Source organism: Haemorhous mexicanus, chromosome 18 (genome assembly GCF_027477595.1).
Source record: "Haemorhous mexicanus isolate bHaeMex1 chromosome 18, bHaeMex1.pri, whole genome shotgun sequence".
NCBI classification, from domain to species: domain Eukaryota; kingdom Metazoa; phylum Chordata; class Aves; order Passeriformes; family Fringillidae; genus Haemorhous; species Haemorhous mexicanus.
Genome location: NC_082358.1, coordinates 10,121,867 through 10,149,445, shown reverse-complemented (window position 1 = coordinate 10,149,445; position 27,579 = coordinate 10,121,867). Strand labels below are relative to the sequence as shown.

Sequence of the window (27,579 nt, the reverse complement as noted above, 5' to 3'; positions counted from 1 at the left end):
TTAAAATCTCACTAAATGTGTAATACCTATGGAGGACAGCTGTGAGTTTTGTGACTAAAATGACCCGTAAGCATTTTTTCCTCCCTAAGTGTGCTGTAGCTCTTAATTAAGAGAAACAGTTCTCCAGAGATGCTACTGGCCCAAGTGTTTTTTAAGCCTCCTGAGAGTTTCTGTGATAGTGTTTGCTGCAGAGTAGCTGCTGTATCTGTGGTCTCCACTTGTTTGTATTTTACTGTGCACTGCTGTGGTTATCTGTTGTTTTAATGTGCTGAACCAGACTCAAAAAATTGTACCTTTTAACAGTGTGTATTTATATTTTCTTTTCCTGTGTGATGTCTTGGGGTCTGTGCACTGATAACCAGTAAATAGGAAGTTGTACTTCCTTGAGTTGAACTCACCTATTGAATTGGGTGGGGAAGGGATTTGGAGGGCCCTTAATTTAAAAAAAGGTATTGATTGCACCTTTCACTTAGTCACATGGTGTAGGGACTTCTCTCCAAAGGAATTAAATTGTTCCTGGTTCTCAGCTTTGTCATTGTAGGGCCTTTTGAAAGTGTCATTGCTGGCCATAGGGAAAGCACTGTTGGAAGCAGTGGCTGAGCTGCAGTTCAACTTAGTCACCCAGGGAAGGGCTGTTGCCTTAAGCAGGGTGAGAGCTTGGAGAACCAAACACTTGGTAACTTCTTTAATTTCACCCTTCCTCTTGCACAGAAGTAGCACAGGCAGAATATGACAAAAAACTAGAAAATCCTTGATTTAAGGACACCACCTCATAGAAACTGTACCTAATTATTTTAGGCCATGGCATGGAAAAGTTCTCTCTTATAGAGCTATTTCTAGATAATCATTGCTTAATAATAATGACAATAAAACCATGAGAAATATGGTGTTTTGTGTGGTGTTTGGCTGTAAATGGGAGATTGAGACATTATTTGTTTGGGTGTGGTTGTTCTCTGTTTTGTTATGACATGCCTGGTTTAGGGAATAAAAAGCAGAGCCTTTTTCATGCTAGTTTACAGGCTTAGCAAAATGGCTGGGGATTTATCTTGCAGATTAGATGCCAAAGGCTGGCTTGGTTCAGCTTGGGGGGCAGCACAGGTTTTGCCCTCCCCTCTCTGTTCCATCTTTCCTGTAAATTGGCAGAGAGCCTTGGAAAGCACTGGACTCTTCCCATCAGACACCAATGAAGGCTCAGCAAAAGTCCAACAGCAAAGTACAGAAATGCCAGATCTGTGACTGGGCTGCCATTCCCAAACAAGCTGGGCTTTGTTGTGAGCAGGAGCTTTCCAGAATGGGGAATAATACCACGGGGTGAGTGCTGCCTGGGGCTGGGAATGCAGCTGACTGCTGCGGGCCCTCCCATCCTCTCTTGCAGAGCACGGCCATGGGGGATGCAGCACCAGCAGAGCCGCCGGAGCCCAGGGCTGCTCGCTGCCGGCTCTTCAATTCCAGCATGAGGAGCAGGGCCAGGAGGCTCAGGACGTTCCAGCAGTGGCCCCGCACCGCCCCTGTGTCTGCCCGGGACCTGGTGGAGGCTGGATTTTTCTACGTGGGCCCCAGGGATGAAGTGCAGTGTTTCTGCTGTGGTGGTGTCCTGAAGGACTGGAGACCTGGTGATTGCCCCTTAACAGAGCACGTGCATTTCTTCCCTTCCTGTAAATACATCCGTGGTGAGGATGTTGGGAACCAGGAGATGCTGTCCCTGCAGGAGATCTTTGACACTGTGGATGGGCAGTTCCTGAGTGTCTTGCAGGGGATAGTCAGTGAGGAGACAGCCCTGCCCAATGAGCCAGAGTACCCTGAGATGGTGACAGAGGAGATGAGACTCTCTACTTTTGAGAACTGGCCACAAAATTCCAGCATGCATCCAGAGCAACTGGCTAGAGCAGGGTTCTTTTACACAGGTAGGTACTCCAGGGAAATTTTCTTAACTCTTATTCGAGTTAACTTTTGAAAGTTTCACTATTTTATTGCTCTTACAAATACCTGTGTGCACATGTATTGTAGTTAAAAACCACATCCTTCCTTCTGCCTGTGCTGTTTCTCTTGCTGCTTGTGCAGACTTCATTTCAACATTTAACTCCTCCTTGGGTACTGAGGAGTCCACTAGTAAATACTTCCTTGCCAGCAGGAGAGGAACAGGTGATATGTTTTATGGACAGAAAAATGTGTGCTTTAAGATCCATTGAGTGTATTTATTCCTTGCACTTCTAAAAGGACTTGAGGAGCTTGCTTGGTGTATCATGTTTTGGATAGGCTGTGTCTTGCACTGAAGCCTCTTCTCAAAAGCCCACACCTGAGTGACAGCTGTATGGAGTCAGCCCCTCTGGCTGTTGCTGTGGCTTGTTTATCTAAGGACTATTAATTTGAAATACAGAAATCAGATACTTTTTTTGTTGAGGAAAATTGGCAATATTTATTGTAATCACATGCATGTGAATATCAATATAATGTTATTCTTTCCTTTTGAGAATGCTTTGCTGGTTAGGTAACAGGTTTGAAGAAATAATACTCTCTGAATTGATCAGCCACAGGAAATATTTGCACTGTGGCTGATTGTGGTTAGTGAGCAAAGTGTGTTCACAGGTGTAACTAATTACAACTCTGCTCCAAAGGCAGGCAGGGGGATTGGCTGGGGGGGTTGTGCATGGGAGCTTAGCTGCTCCTATGGATGCTGCCTGTTAGCTTGTGATCCCCTTCTGGAATCATCTCAGCCAGCTCTGGGAGCTCAGACTGAGTTCCTGCCCCTGTACAGTGTGCACTGTGTTAGTAAATTGTCATGTGTTCCTCTCTTCTGTCCAAAGCCTGTGTTTTGTGCTGAGTCTCACCCAGGGTTAGTGTAGGGCATGTAGTGTCTCAGGTATCAAATAATCTCTTGCTCTCCCTTTCAGGACGAGGAGATGTTGTGAGGTGTTTTTATTGTGATGGAGGTGTGAGGAGCTGGTCCTTTGGAGATGATCCTTGGAGGGAACATGCCAAATGGTACCCAGAGTAAGTCAGTCTTGCTTAACAAATACCTCTCATAGCAAGGGCAAAAGATAAGTCATGCATTTCACACTGAAACTTTTCTTTCATAGGATAGAAATGTTTATATCCTCTCACCTTAAAAGCAAAATAAAATGTTCAAGCTCAGGTGGAATGGCACAGTTCAGATGTGAGATTCTCTAATTTGACCTAGAGTTCATAATCTAAGAGTTCAATTAAAATAACTTTCTTTGGCATCAAAGAGCTTTCATTGCTCTATGCTAAGGTACAAGAAGAAATGTCTTGTAAGCCTTGGGTTTCTGCAGCAGTTCTTGTTTCTTTCTTGTGAACTGCTCTCTCATCACAGTTCCTGTGGTCTACTCTAAACCATGTTACAACTGAGCTGATCTTGGGCCAAAATGAAGACTGAATTAAGGGGGAGGGATCATGATCCTCTTACTGTCAGCCTTTGTGCAAGAGGTGGGCAGGTGAAACACCTGATCCCCTGTCTTTAGTGGATAGATAGAGGTTTGCTCATTGCCCATAACACCCTTTGCTTCTGGATTTCAAACTGCTACTTGCACTTGGGAGAGCTTGTACTAATGTATTTCAACTTCTCTGCTCCTAGGTGTGAATTTTTACTGCACTCAAGGGGGAGAGAATTTGTTAACAGCGTTCAGGCAACCTTTTCTGGCACCCTGCTGGCTCCTGTGAGTCATGAACGTTTTGTGTGTAGTGGATTAAGTTTGGTAGATGGGAGAGTCTTGAACACATGCTTCTCTTTTTGTATCATTTTCAGAGACATTCCTGGGATCAGACTGAGCAAGACTCCTCTCCCTCCCAAGGTCAGTGTTGTAATTCCGTGGTGTTTTATCTTCTGGAGAACGTGGTGTAGTCTGAGTTCCACCAGCCCACCTCAGCTGCTCTGCCCTCTGTAGACATGGTGCTTGTGAGATGTTTTGATACTCTAGAAGCTGTTTCACTTTGGTTTTAGGAAATGGTCTCTAGCTCAAGAAACAAAATTACTTGTTCTTGTGAGACCTTAGTGGAAGGCCAGAAATACTTATCTAGTCTGGATAATCATGTGAGTTGTGAGTGCTTCCCTAACTTACCTTTGGCTTTTGATGCTCTTGCTGTTGATGTCTGTCTGTAAAGCCCTTCACTACAACACTTTAAACATGCTTGATAAGAAACCAGAGAACAGTAGAGGATCTAGATGTTCATGAAAGTGTTGTTCCTGGGATTTATTCCCATTTATCAGTTGCTCCCAGAAATGTAAGTAGGTGAAGTTTGGCTCCCATAAGCTTAAGCAAGAGTTGAGCCTTTGAAGAGACTGCCAGCTGAATTTCCTACTTCTGTTGATACTGATGAATGGTTGAGGTAGGAGAGGCTTCAATTGAGATGTTCCACTTGATGCTCATGAAAGCAGTTCTGAGGCTTCTGTTCTGGGATGTGAAAACAGAGATAAGGATTCTGGAGTGATGCCAAACACAGGAGACTGTTCACAGATAAAGTGAAATAAACCATCCAAAATAAATGTCTGGGCTTTTATGAAATTGGCTTTGACTAACTTCCTTGTGAATAATGATTTAAAGTAAAAAATAAATGTGTAAGTAAATCTAGCTAAGTGGATAGCTTGAGGAGTGTTCTAGGGTATATTAATGCCATTTTATGTAGAACACCTTCAAGGAATGGCACACTTTTTGCCCAAAGCCCTGCCTTTTTGCTAAAGTACCTCTTCACTGCTTTACAGATCCTCTGAGGAACTGGAAATTGCTGTCTCATCCTTCTGAGGATCAGAGTCTGATAGTGCAGAATGTCCTGCAGATGGGCTTTGACCCCACCTGGGTGGCAAACCTGGTGGAGAATAAATTTGTGCTGGCTGGGGCTTTCTACCTGTCTGAGTCTGAGCTGATTTCAGACCTGCTGCAGTCAGGCTGGGGGGCCAGCAGCAGTGCAGGAGGGAGGAGAGGTAGGCCTGACTCACAGCTGGGCTTGGGGGGTGTTTAACCTCTTCCTCACTGCACCTGGAGCACTGCTGGGAGTGTCCTGAGGGTCTGCCTTCACTCTGCCCAGGCTGGAATTGAGGGGTCATGCCCCCAAGCCTGCCTTTCCTTGGGAGTCTGAGCAATGAGGTTCTAAGTTAAAGAAATGTGGAGAAGCTGTGATTGCTGGGATGTCAGTGGCTGTATCTGCCTGCACTGGGCTGTGGTGGGGATATCCTTGGTGTTTCCTGCTGCCCTCAGACCTGCAGTAACTGGCAGCTCCATGATGTGCAGGCTCATGCACAAATTCACAGCTGATCCAGGCAGAGGCAGTTGTCTGAATCAAAGATTCTAAGATGGAGGATCCCTCCAAGCCTATTTAAATTGGAATCAGTAACCTGTTTAGAAATAGCCATAGTTCTTGTCTAGATAAGATATATTTTCCTTCTGCCTTTTGTTATGTGTTTTGTGAAGTCTGTTTGCCAAGTTTACTTGAAGGTGCAGTTCCAGAGCTCCTGCCTCCACAGCATGGTCTGCCACTTCTGTAGCTAACATGGAAAAAATTCCACAAAACTGAAATTTTGATTAAATAGTAGCATGGGAGCTGAAATGACCAGATGGTGTGATAGATAAACCCATTTTGAGGAGAGAATGTGATGTGGACAGACAGGCCTGGGCAAGGAGGTGAACTTACATAGCCACTGAAGCACCACAGAGAACATCAGCCATGCCAGGCTGAGATAAGAAATTTTTAACCAAATACTTCTGAGGTCCAGGGTATTCCTTCTTTTCACAAAGCACTGTCAGGAAAGGGATAAAGGGGATAGCATTGAATACCGTCTTCTTTTCTGGTTGTACAGGTGCTGTTCAGAGAGAGACTGGAACATCAAGACAAGAAATACGATCTGTGCAGCAGAAGGAATCAGGTGCTCTGGGCTGGCAGTGTGGGGAATTGAGCTTAAGCATAATTGGGAGGAGTTCTAGAATAGCAGTATCAGTAGTCATTATACTAACTCATTTTTTAAATTTTGAAGAGGACTGTGTGCTTGTTTGATTGGTACCTGAGCACAGAAACCCTTATTCTGGGATTGGGGTGCTCCTGTGAAGCAGCTGTTACAAAAATAAATCCACCTTATGGGGCTAATTTATGTAACAGAGTAAATACTGTTGATCTGTGTCCCTGCTCAGTCTAGTGAGTGTAGATAAGCTGAACCTTGTGTAGATAAGCCAGTCTACAATAGCTGTAGTTTTTCAGCTTAAATGAAACTTGCCTGAGAGGTACTTTTGCCATCTTCACAGTCTCTGAACAAAACAATGGGCAAGTTGCAGTGTGACTTCTTAAGCTATCACAACTGGCACTCTGGAGCTGTGACAAAACACTAATAGTTTGGGCTTTTGTTTTCTTTCTTTTTTTGGTAAAGATGGATCTCAGCTGAGCACAGAAGAACAGCTCCGGCGCCTGCAAGAGGAGAGGATGTGCAAAGTGTGCATGGACAGAGATGTGTCTGTTGTGTTTGTCCCCTGTGGCCACCTGGTAGCTTGTGAAGAATGTGCTCTCAGTTTGAGGCTGTGTCCCATCTGCAGAGCTGTCATCCAGGGCAGTGTGAGAGCCTTCATGTCCTGAGCCATGATGCACCCAAGGGGAAAGATAAGTCCATACAACTCATTGATAGCTCAGCAGAGGGAGAAAATAAGTAAATCATTTGCTGGAGCAATCTTATTTGTAGGGTGGCTTGGCATAAGTGTAAAAGGTCACTGGATATGTCTCCCATACACAGTGTTTCTAGGAAGGACTGCTGGTTTGATCTACTCTTTCTTTAGGACTGCTCCAGGAGAACTCTGCTGGGTTCTTTTGTCCTCCAAAATGAGGCTTTTATTGACAGATGCTCCTTCTCCACATTTTTGTGTTCTCAAGTGAATCTTTGCTCTGTGTTGAAATCAAAGACTGTTTTCAGCAGGCTCTGGTTTTTCCTCACTTACTTAGCAGTTGTCTAGAGATTATTCTCTTAGGGATTCCTTCAGGAAGTTTAATTGAAAATGGGAGTATTTTTTGTACAAAATGCATTCCATTGGGACTAGAATATTCAGCAACAATGTGTTGTGGGGGAGGGACAATCTACCTTTTTCTCCCCTTTTTGCTGTCTTTTTTCTCCCCTTTTTGTTGAATTTCCAACAACTGATGAAATGTTTCAGTAATACTCAAATTTGCATGACTAAGTGGAAAAGTCTGGCCTAACTCTCCAAGCTCTCTGCTCTCAGCTGACCTCCCCTAGTGGAAGGATCTCTGCTCAGGGTCACTGGATGGTCTCCTGGGAGCTTTTTATGGAGCTCTTCCCTGTCTCTTGGATATTATCCTGGTAGAAAACGGCTCTGGAAACACACCTTTTTAGAACATCTCTTTGCTGGGTAAACTGGTGATTCTTATTTAAAATGGAATATTCTATTGTGTAGCCAAAGAGAGTAAGTTTCATCCATGCTATGCCTTAAGTGAAGAGAAAGGAAGTAAGTTTTTAAAAATAAACTGTTCTTTTTCATGGAATAAAATTTTTCCTTTAATTAACTAAGAGGTTTGAGTATCTGATTCTAGTACAATTCCCTACTGGGGGAGGGGTGTTGTGGTGTCCTAAGATGTTGGAGTGACATTGGGTTGTAAACAACATCTGTCCTTCAGTGCTGTATGGGCATGAGTAAGAAAAGCAGCTGTTCTTACCATCCATTAGTGTCCTTTGGAATTTCCAAGACAGCACATGGGTCTTAGAGCCTTAGAATGGTTTGGTTGGAAGGGACCTTAAAACTCATCTCATTCCAACCCCCTGCCATGGGAAGGGACAACTTTCATTGGCCCTGGTTCCTCCAAGCCCTGTCCAACCTGGCCTTGCACACTTCCAGGGATCCAGGGGCAACCACAGCTTCTCTGGGCACCCTGTGCCAGGGCCTCAGCACCATCACAGGGGAGAATTTGGCTCCTCAAAATTCTCTGAAACTGTAAAAGAAGGGATAAGGATGAAGGAGAATAAGGATCTGATACATGAAACTGCAAATGCAGAATAATTCTGATCTGATCTCCTTGTGTAGTTTTGGTAGGTGGTTCTTTTTAGTGTATTTGTGGCTCTGGAACTGCTTCTCTTTGGTTGCTCCTCTGGTTATTAAACAGCTTAGGGGCTTGACTATGAGTCACTTTAAGGTGTCAGTTAGCTGTAGGTCCCATGGGAGAGCAGCTCTCTTCATCCTTGCCTTCAGAAGAAGGGAATATTAGCACAGTTCTTGGCAAAGATGAGAGAAATTAATTCTTGAGTGGTTTAAACTCTGCAACTCTTGAAGGAATTGGTTGGGTCTCTGCCAGACAGCAGCTTTCCTAGGGAACAGAATGTCACCACCATGCCAAATTAGGTCTTGTCTGGGTTCAGGATATCACTAGCATTGTTTTGCCTCTATAAATACAGCACAAACCTACAGTTTAAATAGATGTGCTAATCTGAGGAGGGAAAACACCAGCTCAGTGCTGGAACAGTGTTGGTTCCTCCTAAACCCATCTGAGTGTGACTGGAACTGAAGCAAAGCTGGAACTGCACCAGCTATTTCTGGGGCTAACCCTATTGAACAGTGTGAAAATGGTGAATGGCTTTTCCACCCCAGGGAAAGGGAGGAGCTGCTTTGTTTTCCTGCAGGGCAATGTCCCTTCAGAACCAGGTACCACGTTGTTCTCTGAGAAGCATCTCCAGCGATGCCTGTCCCCAACAGAGGGCACTCCAAAACTGGAGATAAGGGAACCCACCACCTTCAGCTGCTCCTGGATCACGCTGGGCATGGGATGGGATGGGTGGAACGGACTGGCAGTCCCTGCCCTCACAGAGCACGGTCACTCTGTCACCTTGAGGTACTCAGAGTGAGTCTAGCACAAGCAGACCATGAGAGGAGTTCTCAGGAAGAATGACTCTGCTAATGAAACCTAGAGGAGATAATTAAGTGTGGAATGTGACCCTTGGTAGCTTTGTCTCAGACCCTTTTTTTCTTTCTTATGAATGATGGCAGTTATTGATATTGCATATTATAGGCTTACCTGAAGATGGGCTTGGTGTTTATTTTACTTCTGTTAATTGCTGCTTTATGCTACAATGAGCACAGGCAATTGAGTATTGAGTGGTAGTTCTGAAGTGACTCAGTCATCACACTTTTATTTCATTGCTCTTTATCAGTGTGTATTAAAGCCAAGGGGCAATGCTGTTAAGTGCAGCGTTTGTCGCTTTATCTCTTTAGAGTGCTTGACAAGTGGTTTTCATCAGTTTAATTGGTGACAGTGGCATCAGAGCTTGGTCAGTTGGAGAGGTGTAGAGTTAAAAACATGTTGAACTCAGTTCCCAAAGTTCCCTCCTCTTACCATCTAGAGGAATTGCTTCCTGGAAGTACCAGCAAAATGTTTCAGGTATTCAGAGCTGAAACTGTGCTTTTTCCACCATTTGTGCTGAATTTTGGTTGCTCCCAAACAAGGCTGACAAAGACTGCTGGTATCTGATTGATAATACCCTCTCTGAGGAAAAGTAATTATATTAAACCCAAAATGGGTGAAGTCAGTGCTTAATGAGAAAAGGAAAGATTAATTTGAAAAGCCCCTAACAAATGCAATCTTTAATGGGAAAATCTCATTGAATAGAGGATGTGTATTCTTCTTGTTTTTCTGCCTTTCCAGGGAACATCAGGTGGGCAGACAGGAATGAGTGTGATCCATAAAGAAAGTGAATAAAGGAGAGGTGGAGAAATAATTCTAAGTGTGTGCACACTGCTGTGTGTGATCTCAAAATGGAGAGCAGATTGTGTTTCACTGGTATTTTAATTTGGTAGCAACACAATGTTAATAATAAGGGAGGTAGGTGTGTTTTGTCATGCAGAGCTGTCAGGGTTGAGTTTTTTTCTTTGAGGTATTAAACAAGGATGAAACGAGTTGTCTGTTTTGCTCAGTCAGAAGCTGTGGCTTTTGGTGGCTAAAGAAGGGAAAAACACACCCTCCAGAAAACAACATTTTTACTTGCAGCTGCACCCAAGTAGAACTCAGGATGTTTGGGTATGTGGAATAGAAGTTGCATAGAAGCAAAAAATACTCTCTCAGTGCTTATGCATTTGGGTTTGTAAAAGGATTTTGCTTCCTGGGCCCTGTGGAATGAGACCAAAAAAACCCTGCATCATTCTGTCTTTGATTTAGCACTTAATGTTTTTATTTTTGTTTTTAATTCTTCCCTCACACTTCTCCCTAGCATGGCTTCAAGCTTGACCCTTCTGAAAAGCATTTCTCAAAAAATGCAAAATAATCCCAAACAAATTAGGCAAAACAACAATGAATTACAACAGCACTTGAAGTATTAGCCCAAAAATGCCAGGGCTGGCTGACATCTGCTCCTCCTCTGCTTTTGACATTTAACATGCTGGGAGACACAGCTAACAAAACTGACTTGGTCAACTGCTGCAGCTCATTAATGCAACTTAAATTACACTTGCATTCCCCTTCAGCCCTTTCCCTCCCCTCAAAAAGCCTGTCACACATGAAACTCTTCCACCAGGCTGTTACCATGGAATAGGTGTGGCTCTAGGTGAAGAAGGCAGGTGCAAACCCACCTCTGCTCCATGAGGAACTGGGCCTTTTCCAGGGCCTGCAGCAGGATTCAGCTACACCAGGGTTAATTTAATGTAGCTGGGCAGACCCAGAGTAAGCTACAGCTGCTCCAAGGATGGCTGGGCTGGCTGGATGGGGGGAAGCTGCATGCTGAGTGAAGAGCTGATGGCTGCAGTGTGTTCAGCTGTTCAGCATGACAGGAGTCAGGCCCCAGAAGGCTGAGCTCCAGGACAAAAGCCTACTGCCATGTCTACAGAGAATGAGCAAGGGGGTCCTGGCTGGGGGGCACAAAGGAGGGAAAAGTTCTCACCTATAACTTAGAACCCAACAATGCCTAAGTAACTCAAGTGTAAAGAGCCCCCACCTCATTTTATGCAGGCAAGGAGGAGATGAAGTTGTGTTAGGGGATTTAGACTCTGTTCAGAAAAAGGGGAGGAAACTAACTACAGAAGATATGAAATGTCCCAGGGTGTTATGCAGTGCTTCCTTCTTTCTGGATCCATGGCACAAGGAAGCAGCTCCAACTTCAACTGTAGCTCTTGAGAGAGGCTCTTGGTGAATTTGTTCTGCCAGAGGTCTTTAGGCCTGTGCCATTTCTGGGCCAGTGCCAGCAGACTGTGGTAGGAAAGGTTCGTCAGGGCACTTGGAGGATTAAAGACCAACTGTGTGGCCATTCTTTGATGTACATTCATTGCGTTTGAAAAGAAGACAAGGAACGAAAAAATGGAGTGGAGTTCACCATCCTGCATTTCCTCTGCCAAAGATCCAGGCCCCAGGGGACTGTTTCCTGCAGCACCTTTGGTGGAGTGCAAGGTTCATCCATCCTCTGGCTCCTCTTCACTTACGCAGGCCTGTAAGAGGGGAAAGAAGGTGAAGGCAGGCTGTGAGTGTGGAGCAAGTACTCAATGGGTTTCTTTATGTGACAGAAACGGTGTGGGAATAATGAGGACAATTTTTTCTTTCTTCTTCTGGACTTTTAAATATGATTGACTACAGATGAGGAATAGGATGGAGAGCTCGCAAGTAATGTGGTTACGTAGTCTTCAAGGCTGGAAGGAATGCAATGCACATGTCAGACCTGAATATGCTGCAGTTAGGCTCAAGTGTTAGATCTATGGATCCTCAGCGTTTGGAGCTGCATAAAATGTGGTTAGAAACTTAAAAAGCTAAGGGTCATCTCTAGGATACAGAGCTGCTTGAAATTGCAGTGATGTGCTTTTGGTGTAGGTGCAGCAGGAGAAGCAGATCTACTTTTGGAGCCAGCAGTAAAGGTGAGTGAATGCTTTTGGCTGAAACATCACCTCTTACACATGCAGCTTCAGGATGATCAAAAGAGTTTGCAAATTCATGTTGTTTGTTTGGGAAAAAGTCTACCTAGAAAGAGAAGCAGAATTGTTTTGTTTTGTGTTTTTTCTCTCCTCGGAACAAAGTGGAATGTTTTCTCACTGTTTAGGTTCCTTTGTAAATTATTCTGCTTGTCAAAGTTTGGAGAAGATAGGTGGGAAAACAATTCTTAAGGAGTTTTCCTCCCTCTCCTTCCTATTCCAGTATTTCAGTCTTGGACTTTGGTTTTTTGACTTAATGTTCTTTGTGTGCTTGTACATGTTGGTGTATTGAAGAACCCACTTTAGGCCAGTAGGGGATGATGGATGTATGGAGACAAGTCCTTTAATGCTCACAGCTGCTTCGTGCCTCTGGCCAGCAGACAGTGACCCACAAAAGATTGATCAGGCACCATTAAAGTGAGAATTGCCAACTGGAGCCTCAGATCCCTCAATTAACCAATACCTCCTGTTGCTGCCCTGTCAATACTGAGGTCTCCATCTGACAAAAGTCACACCCTGTGTTAACACAGGGCCCTTTCCACTGGGAGATCTGAGGAAAGGCAAGTCCATAAAATCTGGCTCCACAACTCAAAGCTCTGAAGCCCCTAAAGTGCAGTACTTGAGGTGCCAGATCCCTTTAGGGGCTGGAGCCTCACAAAGGTGCAGTTCACTGCCTGCCCTTGCAAACACAGTCTGAAAAGGCAGGAAGACCTAGTGCTTGCCTCTGTACCTTTTACATAAACAGAGAGCACCTCCTACCACCCAGCAGGTTCTTGATTTAGCACTGCCCTGTGTACAAAATCACACTTTGAGGCTATTCTGCTTTATAATTGAGATTGCACAGTGCTGCTTTCCAAAACAAATCTGGAGAGTGATGTCAGGAAACTGAAAGGATTCAGCAGGCAGGAGGGGCTGACAAATGCTCAGGATGCTCTGGGTACTTGGCAGGTAGTGCAGGGCCTTGGAGAGAACAGCTTGAGTGAGAAATGTCAAAGCTGGCTTGGCCAGCACTTCCAGTTATTGGTGCAAAAATGCTTTTTTGCCTCAAGTGATGAGAATTCTGTTACTACAAATGAACAAACAAGAAGAAAAGCAACCCAGAGCTGAGGTCCTGAGCTGTGCAGCACAAGGGGGGACAATGGTGCCAGCAGGCACGACCTGTGCCTGAACTTGTGCTTCAGCTGAGGGAGGAGAAAGAGTTCAACCCTTTCTTCCTGCAAACTCACTGAAAATACTCTCTTTTAGCCTCAGGTGAGCAACTTTGTCTTTCCAGAAGTGATTTACTATGCTTTGGGTAAGTACTTCAACAGAGAAACTCAGGCACTGAAGACTTTACCATGTCTTCTATCTCAAATGCTAATATATTATTATTATTATTAAATAATTAGTGTAGTGCCTTGATTGGCAAAATCAATTGATTGGTGCACAGTTTGAATACTGAATTTAGCAGCTCATGCCATTGTTCTGTGGAGCCTCAGATCTCTAAAAACTCATAAATTCAGAGATAAGAAGAGGAGAGAAATGCAGGAAAGGGCACAGTGGGAGGAAAGAATGAGATCTCATCAGAAAAGGATAGGTAAAACTGGAGTGAATAGGATAATTCCATTAGGGAATGAAGGAGAGTGATCCTGTTAGAGAAGTGTGACAGCCCAGAAAGTGCATCTGACTGCAGCCAAGGAGGTGATGCCATCCTAAAATGAAAGCTCCTGCTTGCAGTCAGCTCCAAGTGATCAGTTGTAGAATAAATTTGGTTTCATTCAGCATTTCCATCAACAAAAAGGAGTTCAAACCAGAAACCCAGTGTTTTCCTTAGCCCTTCTTAAACTTAAATTTTAAGTAAGTTGGATGAATTTTTTGTTTCACACCTTCTTGAAGAGGATATAAAAAAAAACAACCTGCCTTCAAGTCATCACTAAATGATTTTCACAGCTGGACAAGGGCATGTGGCAGTCAGTGCCTGCAACACTCCATGGCACCATAACCTGGGAATGAATTATCCCTTCCTCCCATTCACACACATGGAAAAGAGGCAATAGGCTGAAATAAATAAACAAAAATTGCTATTTGGTGGCTGCTGAAATTTATAGAGGGTCACATTATCTACAGCACAGCAGCTGTTTTCACCTTCTGTTAGCCTGAAAGAAATATTATTTTGTGCTGGCAGAAGATATCAACAGAGAAGTGATGGGCTAAAGAATGGGAGGGAGGAACAACAAAATTATCTGTGGACTTGAGCAGCAGCTTGCCCTCTTACTCAGGTCCTGGAAGAAAGTTTTACATTGCTAACTTCTCTTCATATTACAATCTCCCCATATAGGAATCTTCACTTAGAAGTGATAGCTTCTTTCACAAGCAGAATTGGTCATTTTAAGAAAAAAGCAGCCCAAACCCTGTACTGTAAAAATTTGATGCTTCTTCAGCACACTGCTGCATCCAGCTAGTAAATCAGGGAGCTGCTTAAAGCTGCACAGCTTCTGCAGACTATGAAAAATTCCACCCCACTGTGACAAAATGAGAGAGAAATCAATATTTAATCTCCTGTAGCATCCCTTGTAATAACACTAGAGAACCCCCAAAGTTACAGGGACTTCAATGGCTCTGCAGAAATTACTTGTATTCCTGATCTTGTGCTGCAGTGACAAAGTGGGCAGTAAGTCCTTATGAAATCAGAGGAGCACATCTACCACTCCACCTCAGGGAAGCTTTTCTTCCCTCAGCCCCACTCTCTTCCACCATCCTCACATCTCTCTTTTTGGAAGGATTCTGGTAACATTGTTCCTGAAAAACAGCCTCCCTCAGCAGCTGCTGCAAAAAACTTCCATGTGTTGAACTGCCTCTTGCAGAGCACTTTAAAGAATATAAAATCAGATCTCACTGCTGCTTTAAACAGAGAGAACTGGCCTTTGTGTTTGAGAATCTCATTAAGAACCAGCTTTTAAGTGGACAGAGTGAAGTTGTGATCTTGGGCCTCAGGGCAGAAATGGGAATTCAACAGTGGCCCTTCATTATTGGTATGAGAGAACTGCTGTGGACAACTCCCCTTTCTGCTCTCAGCTGAACTCTTGGGCTGCCCCACACGTGGAAGGCTCAGTTCTTGGAGGCAACAGAATTTAAAATGATTTTGGAGCTGAGAAAGGGCAGCTTCACCCCTTGTGGTGTCCATTTGTTCATTCCTTCCATGCCTGAAAAGCCTGTTGGAGAAATCAACCTCCAAGGAGGGGAAAACCCAAACCTGTGGTACCCTTGAAACCAAGAAGCACGTGGAGTCTCTTAGCACAGATGATACTTACAGGTATGTCTGCTTGAACAAAAGGTTGGTGGGTTTTTCATTGACATGGTAGAGAGGAAATGGATCAAATCCACCAATGAAATCAACTGAAAAAAAATCAAAACTCAAATAAACAAACAAACATGGCCAGAAAGTTGAAAGGAAATGAAAGGAAGGCTTGGTGAATGTCATGGCATAAACACAAAAATTAGAGACAGAACAGAAAAGTGATTTTTTTCAGGTATGGATTTCTGGGATCTCCTGGGATGGGCAAGCGTGCCAAAGAGGGGATTTCAGCTAACACAAAACTTAAAGCAGAGCTAACAGAAACTCTAGAAAAGCCTCCTTGGGTATTGCCACCACGCTGTGACTGCACATGAGAGGAGCAGACAAAGCCAGAGCTGAGGGGAGGAAGCTGGGGAACAGCTCCTGAGCCAGTGCCAGGGAGAGGCTGGCAGCACAGCCCTCCCCGTGAAGGTTACACACTGAAGTGGGAATTTGCTTGCCCCACTTGTCTTTCCTGCAAGACAACAGCAGCTTTGGAAAACTGCAACCAGCTCATTATCTCCAGCTCTGGTATTTTTTGCATCTCCTCTGCCAAGTGAATTTCTTTTAACTGTGCACAAGCAGGAACAATGCCTCCCTTCTCCAGGGCTCACAGAGGGCAGTGCAACTCAGCGGGGAGAGCTCCAAGTGACAATTCCCTCAGTAACCAGGGGAGAATTTTCCAGGGCTGTCTCAGTTCCCTGGACTCCAGGCCAAGCCTGCAGCACAGAGCTGGCCAGCACAGTCAGGGCAGGAGGGTGTCAGGTGCTGGGATTTGTCACTGACCTCGCAGGCCTTGCAAAACCCTTTTAAACTGACCCAGTTTGGATCATTTTTTGGTGCCAAGTTAGCACATTTTGTATGGAAGTGTGAAAACCATCCTGTCCAACTGCCATTTAAAAATAACTGGAGAGTTTTATTAACTATTTAAGTGCCTGTTTATTTTTCTTTCCTGAAGGTGGCACTATTATTTTAAATTTAAGCTGAAGGGGTTTGAGGGTTTTTTTGCTGATCAAATAATAGAAAAAATATTTACTAATATACTGGATGTGAAAAAACCCAAACTTCTTAAAATACATTTAGAAACCTAAGGATGACAGATTCTGACAAATTCCATCCTGATGGAGAGCTTCAGGCTGATACTGCAATTTTGGGGCAACTGCCAGGTAATGGGTGAAACCTGCAGAGATTCTAAGTTAATTGTGGGGATAATTCCCAAACAGTTTCAGTGAAACTTTACCTTTTCTCAGCCACTTTTGAAAGTGTTTGAGTATTCCAAAATCAAAACAGGCTGCCATTTTAAACAAAACCAAGATATTAACTTTATCACCTCAGCTGTGGAATGCCTAAATTGGGAAACAGTTTTAAAGAACTGCAATTTTTAGTAACTGCTGAGTACCTTGAACAAACACAAGTCTTATCATCTGAACACACAAGCATGAGGGCACTCAAAACCCCAGATACTTACAAAATAAATCTTAAGTGTGGTTCCTTGTGATTCAATACATTGCATTAGCACATCTAAAATATTCTTGCCCACAATTCAGCATTAGTAGGTCCCTACTGCTGTGTTTTCTCATGAAAATCACGTTAGCATGAGCTTCCTGATTAATGTGCCTCTGCACTTATAATTACTTCATGCTGCATATCAAAGCAACATTTAAAGGAAACCACAAATGGAAGAGAAAATTAAAACGCAGCTCAAATTTATTCAGGTCACTGGAAGGATCTACCCCTGTGAGTGTGAAATATTGATGGTTTGTCATTGTTAATTATTCAAGCTGGCATTTTAACTCCAAGCTGGGAGACTGGGAGGGAAAGTGAATTTGTTAGTGGGAAAAAAAATACATATCCTGAAATTACCAGCTCTGTGTTGCCTAGATAAAGCTTCCTTCCATGTTGTTGCCTCTCCTAACAGATCCCTACTATAAAAATTAGTTCTGTCAAGTTATTGCTTTACAATATTCAGCAGGGGCTCGGAACTGGAGCTATTTAGCTAATACAAGAGCTATAGCCTAATTTAAAAAATATTACTATAATGTAGCACCTTCTCTAAGTGCACTGCCAAGCTCTAAAGAAATGATCAATAAAGCCAGGAGAATGAGTTCAGCCAGGAAGGAAGGAAGAAAAAAACATAAGGATAAGGCAGATAAGTAATGCATCTCCTCTCTCTCCTATGAAAACACATTCTTCATGTACTTTCAAATATTCAGTTCAAAGCTGTTGTTTTCCAGCTCTCCTCCATGCCAGCTGCTCTTTAAAACAACAAAGCTACGTGCACAAACCTAATCAATGCCTTAAAAGAATTGGATGTAAAACCTTTGGATGAGATCCTTTGCTGGAGTAATCTGGCCTCAACCCAACACATTGCCAAACAAATCTAACTTTGCATTTACTTCATGCATCCATTTTCTGTTTAAAATCATTGCTCTCAAAGGGCATTTTAGAGAGGCAAAGCAATCCAGGAGCAGCTGGATACCTGCACAGGTGCCACAGACCTGGGGGTCTTTACCCTTACAGGTGACACAGTGACTGACTGTCACTGAGATTTGTATACCCAACACAAGGGAGCTGGCTCCTTCCTCCTCGTAATTCAAATACAGCACTTCCTCTGCTCTTAAATTAAGTGGTCAGATTGCTTCTTGGCAAGAACTCTCATGATCTGCTTCATCCTCAGCTTGTGGCACATGAGACTCTGCAGGTCTCCCACTTGAGCCCTGGGCTGAGAGCTTTGTTGTAGGTGCTTTTAATCACAGCAGTAATATTTCAGAGCCATTATTCTCAGGCTACATGAGCTTGAGAACAGAAGCAGCTGCCCAGTTTCTCTAAGGCTCAGTCCAGCTGAGAAGCCAAAACCAAGCTCTTTTTGTGCTCTAAGTGTAGCAGAATTACAGCATCTAACACAGAGTGACATGGGGTAAAAATAGCTGATCCTTAAGGGGTAGTTAGTGCCATAACACACAGAGGCAGAGATGGAAAGAAGTCTGATGGCAGCTCAGTCCTGACAGACAAACAGCTGAGAGAGAAATAAAATTTACTGAAACCTTTGCCAAGGGATCTGTTGATAAATACTTACAGCTGTCTTCTTCTTCTGTAAAAACACTAACCACGTAACAGGCATACACAAAGCCCACCAGCTGGAAAAGAGAGAGAATAAATCATTTTAGCATCAGCCAGTGTGAGCCTGGTCTGAACCCACTGGGCACAACTTCAGCAGGCACTGTTTACACTCAGTTGGCAGCACTTCTGTAACTGTGGAGCCAAGCCATACCTGCTGTAGGGAGGGAGGCAGGTGTGAGTGTCAGGGAAGGCACTGATGGAGCACAGGCAAAGCTCCAGAAGGAAAACTTGTAAGAACCATCCTCACCTTCAGAGCAGCACCTTCAGCTGCTTGAATGATTGGCAAGAACATGGGCTGGCTTTGTTGAAACTGAAACTGCTGTGCTAAGTTCAGTCTCTGTAAGACGTGATGGGGATAGAGGAGAGAGCCTTGTGGGACACAACAATGCACAGGAGACACAGAGCTGGAATGACAAGAACTCATCAGCTCAGCACTCCTGTCCTATGGGGTAAGTTACCAATTAGAGGTGAGTAGTTTTTATGCAGATGAGATAGAAAATTAGTTAACCATAAGCATGGTGCTGTACTGGCAGAAATGTTCAGACCCCAAAATCTTAAGTAACTTGGTAGTTTCTAGAAGCTCTAAAGCATCAGAGCTGCCTCCTTCAGGCTCTCTATCAAAGTGTTCCTCAGCCTAAGCAGAGAAACAAACTCCTGGTACTATGGGAGTTAAGCATTCCAGATGCAGCAGGGTCTTATTTTGCTTTGCCTTCTTCCTGTTAATCAAATATCTTCTCCATCCTTCATTTCACATCTTTACATAACACCCCACTTAGTGAGATCTTGGTTGACAGTAACTGCATTAGTAAAGTTATTGTGAGGCATAATTGTTTTCCACTGTGAACTCAATTCCTGGGAACAAGAGTCAGCCTGTAACACACAGTGACTCACTCCAAGTGGAGACAGAATGATGCATGGGAGGGCTTGAAAAGTAGAGTCCATTCATTTCTAATATGACAGAAAAATACATCACACCCGAAAACAAAAGGCAGGATAATGAGATTTCTGCTGGCGACTTTTACAATGTTTGTGGTCTCTCCAGCTCTCCCTGACAAAACACACCTTGTTGGGAGGAAATGAAATGTTTTTGTAGCATCACTAAACCCTGTTTTTCCTTTGAAGATTTTTCTATAATCATCTGAAAGAGAAGGCAGCTCACTCCTTTCCTCTTGGGTGAGCCTTATGAGAGCACATCCCAGAACCTCAGTGGAGGAAGGGTAGCTCTGGGGACTCCCTCATTCCTCTGCTGGGCTTTTAACCAAGGCTGCTTCAGGCTAAGCTCCTGTGAGCTACAGAGAAACATAAATCCTCCGGCCACATGCAATGGACAATCTAATTGTACTTTTAGAATTGTCTCAGAATGGAACGATCACTGTTAAAGGCAGAATATCAGAGATTTTTCCTTTATCCTATGCAATACAATAAAACCTGGATTTTTTTTTTTTTTCCTGAAGTTTGTGGCAGGTTTTGGGCAGGACAGAGCAACAAAGATGGGGAGAAGTCTGGAGCACAAGTTTGATGAGGAATGGCTGAGGGGGGCTCAGGAGAAAAGGATGCTGAGGAAGGACCTTAATGCCCCCTGTGCCTCCCTGGAAGGAGGCTGTAGCCAGGTAAGAGCTTTCTTCCTCCCAAGAAACAAGCAGACAATAGGAAATGGCCTCAAGCAGACAATAGGAAATGGCCTCAAGCAGACAACAGGAAATGGCCTCAATAGGAAATGGCCTCAAAGTTATGCCAGAGGAGGTTTAGATTGGATATTAGGGAATATTTCATAATTGAAAGGGCTATCCAGCCCTGGCGCAGGCTGCCCGTGGCAGTGGTGGAGTCACCATCCCTGGAGGCATTTAAAAGACAAGCAGATGTGGCACTTGGGGACAGGTTTAGTGGTGGGCTTGGCAGTGCTGGGGGAGCTCGATGGTCTCGGGCAGCTTTCCCGCCCCAAAGGATCGCGGGGCTCCCGGCCCGGGCTCTGGCCGTGGTGCTGAAGCCCCGAGGCCGCTCCCGGAGCCGGGAGCCACCCTGGGCTGCGGCACCTGAGCCAGGTGCTCTTGGAGAAACAAGAGAGCGTCCTGCACGCCAAGAGAGGTCCAACCAGCCTTCTGAACTCCAGCATAAAGGCATCTGAACCCAAGTAACAAATTCGGAGTGTGCTCACACACACCCTCTGTACTTGCTTGAGCATTTTTATTGTTGCAAGATCCAGCCTCTTACATCACGTCAAATAACTCAATTTACACACACACCAATATCCAGGCAGGAAAGATGCACCCTGAATACACACCCTGATTCCAAGGGAACTCTAGGACCGTTTTCTCCCTCCCCAGATTTCCCATCACCTCTCAGAGCAGGAACTTTGGGTTAACAGCCATGCAAAGTGGCAGCCCTAAATCCACTCACTGCAATTACACTCTATAACACATAGACACAAATCTTATGTGGTACCTGTGTCAGGAAAATCTGGCTAGAATTACCAATGAAAATGATTTACCTGCCCAGTTTATGAGCAGAGTCAGGAGCGATTATCAGCTGTACTGTCACAGCAAACCTGATAAAGCTCTGGACATTTTTCACGGTTCAGAAGCACCAAGCAATGCGATTGACTTGGGAAGTTTGTTCTGCACAGAAATTAATGCTCCATAACCCTCAACCATCAGTCTGCTCACCCATACATTTTTCACTTTATGACTAAGGTGACTTTTTTTGCATTCAGAAAAACAAACCAACCAACCAAAACCTAATGAATTAATTGAACTTCCCTAAACCTCTAATTCCAGCTTCATTGGAGTGGAGGGTTTTCTTTTTTGATTCCTTCCATCTCCTGGCTTTGTTTCAAAATCATCTGCTTAGTGTTTAAAATTTACTTTTTATTGACTTTATAATCCATTCATTCTTTAGATGCATTTCAGCAATAAAAAAACTTGTTTATTTAGTGGAACCTTTTCTTCAAAGAAGCTTTGTTTTGTGATTTGGCCAGAACAGGAGAGTCTCAATGGCAAGGGGGGGAAGAGATATACACCAAAAATATAAGCTCCAGTTTTTTATGTGCTGACCTGAACTGTAATTAAATACTCTAAAGGATTCATCTGTAATTAAATAACCTCAAACTAAATAATCTCAAGGATTAACTGAACTCACAGGAATCCCTGTGTCTCACCTTCAGAATAAATTATGAATGAAATACAGCAAAGGAGGAGAAATGCTGCTCCCGTTGTCCAGTCTTTCCCCTGGAAGAGTCTGCTGGGGTGTGGAATGAGCAGTCTCTAAGAAACAGCTGAAATTCCCTTCTGACTGCATCTTTGATAACGATGTGTCAAAACCCCAAACATCACCCAGTTTATCAGCAATTACCACACAACAGGAAGATTCACAGAAGCCAACAATTTGGAATAATCTCACCCTTGCTCCAAGTGCCATCCTGGCTGCTGATTTCAATACCAAGGAGGGGTTTAAGTTCTATATCCCAGGGAAATACCAATAATTCCTGGATCTTGGCAAATTACATCGGGGAGGTGGAGGAGGAGGGAAAATGTCAGCGATGTAAAATGACACTAAGCCATTGCTCTAATTCCCCAAAGAATGTTCTAGGGCTTTAGCCTCTGCTGCTGTTTCTCTGCTTGTTCTGCATGTGCAGTACCAGCTTCTCCAAGCTGCAGAAGGATCTGATTAAGCTTTTTATGAGGAACACATGTTGAGGGCAGGTGTGTTGTGTCAGCCTGGGAACGCACACGCTGCCCCACAAGAGAGGAGGGAGCTGGGCTGCCCCAAGCACTCTGCAGGCAAACAGAGTGGGAAAGACAGGAAGAGACAAGTGTGCCCCAAGGGAATGGGGGAAACATATGTCTGAGCATCCCCCTGCCCCTCAGCCCTCTGAAGTGAACTTTTTAATAGAGAGTTGAAAACTGTTCATCCAACAGCAGCGTTGAATGACGGCGCTGGAGCCAGAAAGAATAAATTAGAGAAAAACCTGGAGAAAGGGACCAGCTGGCTGCAAGTGTGCAAAATACACCAAGGACGGGAAGGCAAATTTTAGGAGGTGTTACTGTTACTTGTGTAAGATCTTGGCTTTACTCTACCTCTGTCCTAGTGAAGACTCTCCAACGCTTCTCTCAATAGACAAACTTGCCACTGCTTTTTCCACCACAGAGAATAGGTGCAAAGACTCTTCTTTCAGGCAGATGCATTCTAGGTTTCACTTCTAATCAGAGCTAATGAAAGGTGCACACTGACATCAGTGCAAGAGGGGGAAATGAAGGGAAGTCTGCTGTGAGAAAGCAAAAATCCAGCTTGTGAAAGAGCTATTGTGACCAGATAGCCAAAGAGAGGCAATCAAAATCCTTTAATTCCTTGACCTTCTTTACTCTTTGGATGCAATTACAACCACTGAAAATCTACCTTCTGCCAAGAGCAAGGCATCTCTTGCACACTGGTTCTCACATAACATCTGCTGTCAAGGCTTGCCTTGCTGCCTCCCTGGGAACCTTCCAACCTGTCAGTCTGAGTGAAAACAACAGACAGGCAGGCAGCGAGTTTTGGCGCCTGGGAAGACATTTCCAATTTCTACCCCACTCAGTGGAGCCTCAGGAAAAGCCCAAGCCTCCCCACTCCCAGAAGTACCATATGGAGAGCCCAGAGCTATGCCAGGTATTTCAGAACTGGGAATCACTCCTCTCCCTGCTGGCTGGCAAGCTGGGGACGTGCAAGATGAATCCTTGCTAAGGAAAAGCAAAGCAGATTCTCATCTTGACAAAGAAGTTGCTGCTGCATTTCCTCCCTGGGTTGGTAGGATTGTCTTTACAGTTCATTTCTATACCAGGACAGACTTTTAGATGTTGCCCCAATGAGCTTTTGCCTCTGATGTGTTTTGTGCTAAAGCATTGAGAAAGATTTTCATACTGGGCCCTACAGCAACTTGTATCTTGTGTGGTGACTAATATGCCCAAATTTGATTGCATTCCAGATTAAAGGAATTGCTTTTGCCTTCAAGGAGTACAGACAAGCTCTGAGCAAAAGCAGACTGAGACCTTATGTATCCTCAAATGTATGCCCGGGAGCAGGATGATACAATCAGCAGGAGTCAAGCTGACAGCCAACACTGTGCTCACCAGATGGGTCCAGGTTTGCTTTTCCTCTCCTTTGGCATGCAAGACTGAGTTCAGGGAGCCTTGTCCCAGGTACACAAAACTGCAGTACAGTCCCTCAGTAGTCTCAAAGAATTGGAACTTCCAGAAAAAAAAAATTAAGTGCTCACAGTTGGGCACTGCATATTCACACAGCGTGGATTTCACAGTGCTGTATCTGGGGTGAAAACCAAACCAAGCAGAACACACTCCCCACCCCACAACTTCTAAAAAGCTTCAGAAAAAGCAAAACCAAAGTACTGAAAGCAAAATTTTGCCTGTCCCTTGCCCTTCCTAACAAGGAACTGACTATTCTGGTCTCAGACAAGGAGGGAACGAGGTCATGTCTCTTGCTGCATCCCCTGAGCCTTCAAGTAGCTGGTTGTGTTTTTGTGCTATTGATCTGTGTCCCTGCCTGTCTGGAGCACTGTACCTGCCAGCACTCTGGGGACAGCTGCCCGTAAGAAAACCTGCCTCAAAGTGAGATAAAGAGAACAGAAAAAGATACTGGCAGGGATCAAAGAGTTTGACCCTCAGAGAGTAAAAAGGGAGAGAACTGGCTGACTGCTTTCAGGCAAGGTCTGAGGGAGAAAGACTTGCTTTTTGCCTGACCTCAAAGAAGAGGGGAAAAGCTCCATTCCTTCCACTACATGACAAAATTACACGAGCATTTCAGAGCCAGCAGCAGCTACAGACCTGGGCCTTCAGTACTCTACTTTTATTACAGGACAAGTAGAAATTTAGTTCACTGCATAGCTCAGCCCATATGGGTTTCTTGCCTACGAGTATTTTAACCCCATTTCCAGGGTTTAGGACTCAAAAATTTATTGCGCCTTAAATATCAGGGAGAAAGAGAGAGAAAGTATTTCCCTAAATCCTATTTTGTCTTATATTTCCCTCCTGTCTCCCCATCTGGCCCTTAGTGATGATTTGCAGATGCACAGAGGATATTGTCATGTGCCTTTGGGAAGAAGCAAAGGAAAAGCCACTGCCAGAGACAAAGTTCTACATATCAGAGTGATCACTTCGCCCAGGGCCATGTGTGTAAGTCAGTAAGCTGCCAAAAAATTAAGATCTACTCCAAACAAACTCAGGACCATTTGTTGGCTCAACCTCTGGCCCAGGGCACAGGGTCTGTGCCAGCTCAGGAGTTCAGGAAGGATGCTAAGAGTGAGAAACCTCTGTGCTTTAAAAGGGGATGTTATGACTGCAAAGACTGCCCCTGTTTCACCAAACTCAGGTTCAGTCCTGCTGCACCTGAAAGCTCTCTCTAAAAGACACCAGCCTGTATTCTGCTGGACACACAGGTTTGCCTTTCTCACACAGGGCCATGGCAGCAGCTCTCAGACAGATTCATGCAGATCATTTGGCCCGAAGGAGAACTGAGGGAATATTAACAGCCAGCACACGTGCCAGGGAGCTCATCCAAGTCAGGAAACAGGAGCTTCTGCCTCTGCCTCTTCTCTGTGACATGGCAAGAAAGGGGCCTGAGCCTTCCCCCTCCCTGCAGTTCCCTGGGTCACACAGACCAGCCCAGCTAACAGGAAATGCAGATCAGGACAGTACCAAAAATGTGCAGAGAAGAACTTGGCACTCCAGAAACTTGAAAAATCTCTATTATCCTTCAGCATTTAAACAGGGCAAGGTGCCTTTCTTTTTTAAGCCAAAACGGAAAGCCAAAATATGAATGGTTCCCCAGTTCATGTTTTTACCTAAAGCCATTAACCCCAAAGTAACAACCCAAAGCAGATTAGAGATGTGGGCGACAAAATGCAAGAGCAGCACCAAAGTGAGGAGCACAATGGATATTTTGTTTGTGTTAATTTCACAGAAAAGAGAAACAATTAACAATAAATGTTAAGGACGCTGTATTTTTAGAGTACTTTCAAAAGCCTGAAGAAGACTGTGATGAGGAAAGAGTGGATGAAAACATTTAGGGAATATATCTTGGGTATCAGCAGAAGGAAAATAAGCTGCTTACTGCCTCTTAAAAGTTGATTTCATTTTCTGGAAATTGTTCACAACAAATGTGCAGGTGTGTGCTCCACCACCCATCACTGAGCCATGGGGACTAAGAGCAATCCTTCACAGAAACATGGAATTAAGGCTGGAAGAAGCCTTTTAAGATCAAGTCAATCATCGACCAGCATCACCACCACATTCATCACTAAACCAGGTCCTCAAGTGCTATATCCACACATTTTCTGAACACTTCCAGGTGTGGTGGCTCCACCTCTTCCCTGAGCAGTCTGTTCCAGTGCTTTACAACCCTTTATGTGCAGAAATTGTCCCCAGTATCCAAACTAAATCCCCCTGGTGCAATTTGATGCCATTTCCTCTTGTGCTATCAAAACTTTTTCTTTTGACCCTCCTCCATCAGGGTCAAAATGTGGATTCCCACACCCCAACAAGGATTCAGAACCCTCTGTTACTGTATGGTTGCACAGATGCATTACTTCAAGCACCAGGCTGCTGACTCCCTTTTCCAACTGTTTCCAGCAGTACTTTGCATTAAGAGAAAACAGCAAACAATCCAACAAAACACATTTACAGCAGCTTTTGCAATCTGGCAATACAAAAAGTGGCGGAAAACACAGGCCAACCTCTGTGCCTGGAAAAGAACAAAACCAAAGCAGCATCTCCTGAGGAGCTGCTCCCCTGCTGAGGCACTCACCGCGATGAGGATCTGGAAGGAGCTGTGCATGACCTCGATGTAGCGGTACTCCAGGGCACAGCCAATGACAGAGATGTAGGAATGGTTCTCCAGCCCCTTGATGCCAGACATTGAAGCCTCCTTCCTCACACAGCCAGGGCCATTTTCACTCCACCAGGACTGGTGCCGGGAGATGTTGAATGTCAGGAGCTCGCTGTCCTAAAGGGAAAAGTTGCCAAGAGAGCTCTGTTTACTCTGAGAGTGTCAACTCACATGGCAGCTCCTTTGGGTCAGACCCCCTTAGAGTCAAAGGGAAAAACAGATTCTGTTGTGGTGTTGGGTCCCCAGGATGAGGTGAGAGATGAGAATCTGACTCCAAGTTTTCAGAAGGCCGATTATTATATATCATATTAAAAGAAAATTATATATTAAAACCATACTAAAGAAAGAGAAAGGAGACATCAGAAGGCTAGAAAAGAATGAATAATAAAAACCTGTGACTGACCAGAGTCCCGACACAGCTGGACTGCAATTAGTCATTAATTAAAAACAATTCACATGAAACCAATCAAAGATGCACCTGTTAGTAAGCAACCTCTAAACTACATTCCAAGCAATCAGATAATTATTGTTTACATTTCTTTTCTGAGGCTTCTCAGGAGAAAAATCCTGGTGAAGGGATTTTTCAGAAAATATCATAGTAACAAGATTCAGAGCAGCTTATCCAAAAAAAAAAGTTCCTATTTTTAGTCATTAATACAAAGAAGAAGGGGAACAACATTGGGGTGAATGTGTACCTCCTCTCTAAGTCTTAGGTAATATCATATTCTAATGTCTTTCAATCATAGGAAAGTACAATAATCCTATGATAAAAATGTTTCTGTGTACTCTGAGACATGCTGGACACCAACTAGATGTATCCAGCCTGCACTACAACCTGCTTGGAACCACATGCTGTCAGATGGAGGTCGTATTAAATCCATGGAAAACTTTGTTTCTGAGATCCCCACTCCCCACAAATGCTAGCACAGATCAAAGCTCATTGGCTTGATATTCCTTCATAGAATCACGGAATGGGTTAGTTTGGAAGGGACCTTCAAGAACCTTCCATTACCCCAGGCTGCTCCAAGCCCTTCCAGCCTGGCCTTGAGCACTTCCAGGCATGGAGCAGCCACAGCTTCTCTGTGCCAGGGCCTCCCCAGTCCCACAGGGAAGAATTTCCTCCTATTATCTAATGTAAACATATGTCCCAGCCAGGCTGCTGTGGTGAGAACCATTCCTGAGGCAGCCCTGCAACAAATCTCTTTCACCATCCTGCAGCAGCATGGTTTGGATGCAGGCTGCAGACCCAAAACCATTTTGCTAGTGGTTTCTTCACCCAGAAAGGGACCCTCAAGTTTTGGGTTTGGCAGATGAAGCCTGTAACTCTGGAGGAGAAAGGTAAACAAGGCAGCACTCAGTGTCATGCCAGGCATTTCCCAGCACAGGAATCAACAC

General features: G+C 44.3%; 2 protein-coding genes across 3 annotated transcripts in view; one reads left to right on the top strand and one right to left on the bottom strand.

Moving 5' to 3' along the window:
• The first annotated feature begins 1,377 nt into the window (after positions 1–1,377).
• On the top strand, positions 1,378–7,509 carry BIRC7 (baculoviral IAP repeat containing 7). The gene is made up of 6 exons (XM_059862538.1): positions 1,378–1,904; positions 2,892–2,991; positions 3,593–3,674; positions 3,764–3,809; positions 5,810–5,875; positions 6,371–7,509. The coding sequence occupies exons 1-6, from the start codon at positions 1,385–1,387 to the stop codon at positions 6,571–6,573; spliced, it is 1,017 nt and encodes a 338-aa protein (XP_059718521.1). The 5' UTR covers positions 1,378–1,384; the 3' UTR covers positions 6,574–7,509.
• A 2,620-nt stretch (positions 7,510–10,129) lies between these two features.
• Positions 10,130–27,579, bottom strand: part of NKAIN4 (sodium/potassium transporting ATPase interacting 4) — a 50,244-nt gene continuing 32,794 nt past the window's right edge. The window contains exons 4-7 of one of the 2 annotated variants that reach the window (XM_059862732.1): positions 26,104–26,301; positions 18,269–18,329; positions 15,170–15,254; positions 10,130–11,405 (exon numbers count right to left, since the gene is read on the bottom strand). In XM_059862732.1, the coding sequence (XP_059718715.1) occupies positions 11,396–11,405; positions 15,170–15,254; positions 18,269–18,329; positions 26,104–26,301 (354 nt within the window). In that variant the 3' untranslated portion in view covers positions 10,130–11,395. Of the gene's footprint in view, positions 11,406–11,874; positions 11,929–15,169; positions 15,255–18,268; positions 18,330–26,103; positions 26,302–27,579 lie in introns of those variants that run through there. The other variant, XM_059862733.1, reaches the window with a different exon arrangement.

Coding starts and splice junctions, on each gene's coding strand:
- BIRC7 (XM_059862538.1), top strand. CDS start 1,385: ATGGGGGATGCAGCACCAGCAGAGCCGCCGGAGCCCAGGGCTGCTCGC. Junction 1,905..2,891: donor AGCAGGGTTCTTTTACACAG/GTAGGTACTCCA, acceptor TCTCCCTTTCAG/GACGAGGAGATGTTGTGAGG. Junction 3,810..5,809: donor AGACTCCTCTCCCTCCCAAG/GTCAGTGTTGTA, acceptor CTGGTTGTACAG/GTGCTGTTCAGAGAGAGACT.